Source organism: Pempheris klunzingeri, chromosome 20 (assembly GCF_042242105.1).
Source record: "Pempheris klunzingeri isolate RE-2024b chromosome 20, fPemKlu1.hap1, whole genome shotgun sequence".
Classification (NCBI taxonomy): Eukaryota; Metazoa; Chordata; class Actinopteri; order Acropomatiformes; family Pempheridae; genus Pempheris; species Pempheris klunzingeri.
In genome coordinates, this window is record NC_092031.1 from 14,728,000 (window position 1) to 14,730,530 (window position 2,531).

Here is a 2,531-nt window from a genome sequence, read left to right on the forward strand (position 1 = left end):
AGGCCCGCTGTTTAACATATCTCCCCGGCATATGGTATTATGATAATTACGCGGCTATTACTTCGGTACATGGGTTTGTGAAATTGAATGAGCGCCAGGGCCCAGGGGGCTTTGTTGCACCCACTAACCTCACCTCAATCTTTGTGCATGTCTGATGTGTGTGACTGACTTTGGCTGGGTGCACGTTAGTCAACCCCCATCTAACTCCCCCAACACACACACACACACACACACACACACACACATACCTTGCCATCTGTTGACGTGTGCAGCTGTTCAAAAATAGCCCTCTACCAGAAGCTTCCCTGAGTGGTCCACAGATAGGCAGAGCAGGGATCTTGTCATGTGTCTGTGCAAGTTGTTGTGACTCTACTATGCACGTGTTGGCCTCCAGTAGTTTGAAACCACGTCAAGACTGTCAGATTGGAACGTTTCAGTAAGTTTGCCTCTGTTTGTGGAGTTTTTTTTTAACAGGTATCCATCTGGGAATGTCATTTTTGTTCCCCCGAACCAGAGTGACTGTTTGAATTTGTGAAAGCGAAACAGAAAATGGAGCCCCTTCCAGACCAGTTCATGGAGTTCCACCCCATCCATGGCATCAATGTCAGGCTGGACTGCTCAGGAACCCAGGCCACACGTGTGGAGAGCTTTGCAAATGGAGTGTGTTTCAGCAAACACCCTCTGAAACCCGGGGAGATTTTTCTCATAGAGATCGAGGATAAGGAGCTGGGTTGGTGCGGCCACCTCCGGGTCGGCCTCACCTCCAGGGACCCCAGGAGCTTAGAGGTGGTACCTGAGTACTCCATCCCAGACCTGACGGACCAAGGGGACAGCTGGGTGTTTGCCATCACTCGCAACCACAACAAGATCATAGAGGAACCTGGGGCAGAGGGTCAAGAGGGAGGACTGGCTGGGGGCCATAGGCTCGGACAAGGGGAGGCTGAAGATGGACCAGGAGGTCAGGGAGATGGAGGAGGAGAGAGAGGAGGCAACAACAAACCTAAGACTTTCTTTACTGACTCTCATTTGTACATTGAGAGTATTCGGATCCCCAGAGACAAGCTGGTGGGTCGGAGCAGGCCCGGGCGCTACAGCCACATTTTGGATGACTTGTATAAGACCAATGCCCTGCCACCCACGGCCAGACGCAGCCGGATAGGAGTACTGTATGTGCCTAAAGGGCGAGACCTGGCTGATATGCACATCGTCATTAATGGAGAGGACATGGGAGCTTCTGCAAAGGGGATCCCCGCCATCCAACCTCTGTATGCCGTTGTGGACGTCTTTGCTGCAACTAAGTGTGTCAAGATAGTCCAGGTGGAGTACGGATGTAAGTGTCCCGGTGATACTTTTAATAAAAGATGGATAATGAAACAATGACACATGTTTTTTTGCATTTTGCAAACCAGAGCTATCAGAGACACACAAAGAAATCAGAGATGTCGTCATTTTGAGTATCTTTGTAGTTGTTTTGCAACTCTTTGTGGTCAGTCTGTGTCTCTTCGTTGTCTTTTCATTATCACCATCATCATTTTATTTGTCTAACAAGTCAGAACCCTCGTTTTAAGTGAGGCAATTACAAGTAAAATCAATTAGCAATTAAAGAGAAAAGCTAATCTTATCGATTATAGTTGTCATTGCTTTTCATTATTTGAATTGTTCTAATTGAAATTGTTCTTATTGTTAAGATTGGGAATGAAGCATTTCCTTTTTAACTCTGTCTTAATATCTGGCACCTGTAGGGTGAGCCATGACTGTGATCTGATTGACTTTCCAACAAGAACCTTCGTACAAATGCTGCTCCCACAAACCCACTTAGTGATCCTCCATGCTTTTAATGTATCTTTATGCATTATTACTTCATAAATTCTCCGTTGCTACTTTTATTCTGCTAATCCACAGTCTTTCTGTCCTCTTTCTCTGCTGCTTCAGTCTCGTCCTTGCAGACGTTGTGTAGGAAGGCCATCCAGAAGCACATTGTCCACAGGATGGCCATAGACTGGCTGGACCTGCCAGAGGCACTTAAACATTACTGCAAGTATGAATGAAAGACCTGCGATGGACAGAGATGTACTTTCTGATCTCTCTCCCCATTTTCTCCCATGGAAAGGAACCCTGTGTTTCATTCATATAGTAACGCTAAAATAGTTCTGCTCTTGATACCTGCGAACACTCACATTTATCTGAGATGACGACTGAAAGTAAAATAAAGTTCAGGAATTTGCTGTGTGTGTGATCCTACTTTCTCCTCTCAATGCATGTGTTAGGATAACTGTGGTAAGACTCATCATTACTTTCTCTCTGTCAAGAAAAGAAGGCATCGATTCTCAAAGTGCGGCCTGTGGGCCGATTGGCGTCCCTCTGAGGCATTTCGTGCGGCCCCTGAAGGTGACATGAAATGCCTTGTGAGTGTCGTGGGAAGTGCATTGTCATCAGTGGTAGTGCTGTTAGCAATAGGGATGGGGAAGGAGCCGAGAGAAAAGTGATGAGAGGGAAATCAGCACCACAAATACAACAATGGCTGCCAACGG

The 2,531-nt window shown here is 46.7% G+C and overlaps 1 protein-coding gene across 2 annotated transcripts; it reads left to right on the plus strand.

The window, feature by feature from the left end:
* The first annotated feature begins 330 nt into the window (after nucleotides 1-330).
* neurl2 (neuralized E3 ubiquitin protein ligase 2) lies at nucleotides 331-2,211 on the plus strand. Of its 2 annotated transcripts, none has more exons than XM_070852112.1 (2): nucleotides 331-1,330; nucleotides 1,933-2,211. In XM_070852112.1, exons 1-2 carry the CDS (start codon nucleotides 550-552, stop codon nucleotides 2,046-2,048), a joined length of 897 nt encoding a protein of 298 aa, XP_070708213.1. In that variant the 5' UTR covers nucleotides 331-549; the 3' UTR covers nucleotides 2,049-2,211. The 2 variants fall into 2 exon arrangements, with proteins under 2 accessions (XP_070708213.1, XP_070708214.1); XM_070852113.1 differs by lacking the exon at nucleotides 1,933-2,211 and adding an exon at nucleotides 1,743-1,873.
* Nucleotides 2,212-2,531: the final 320 nt, after the last annotated feature.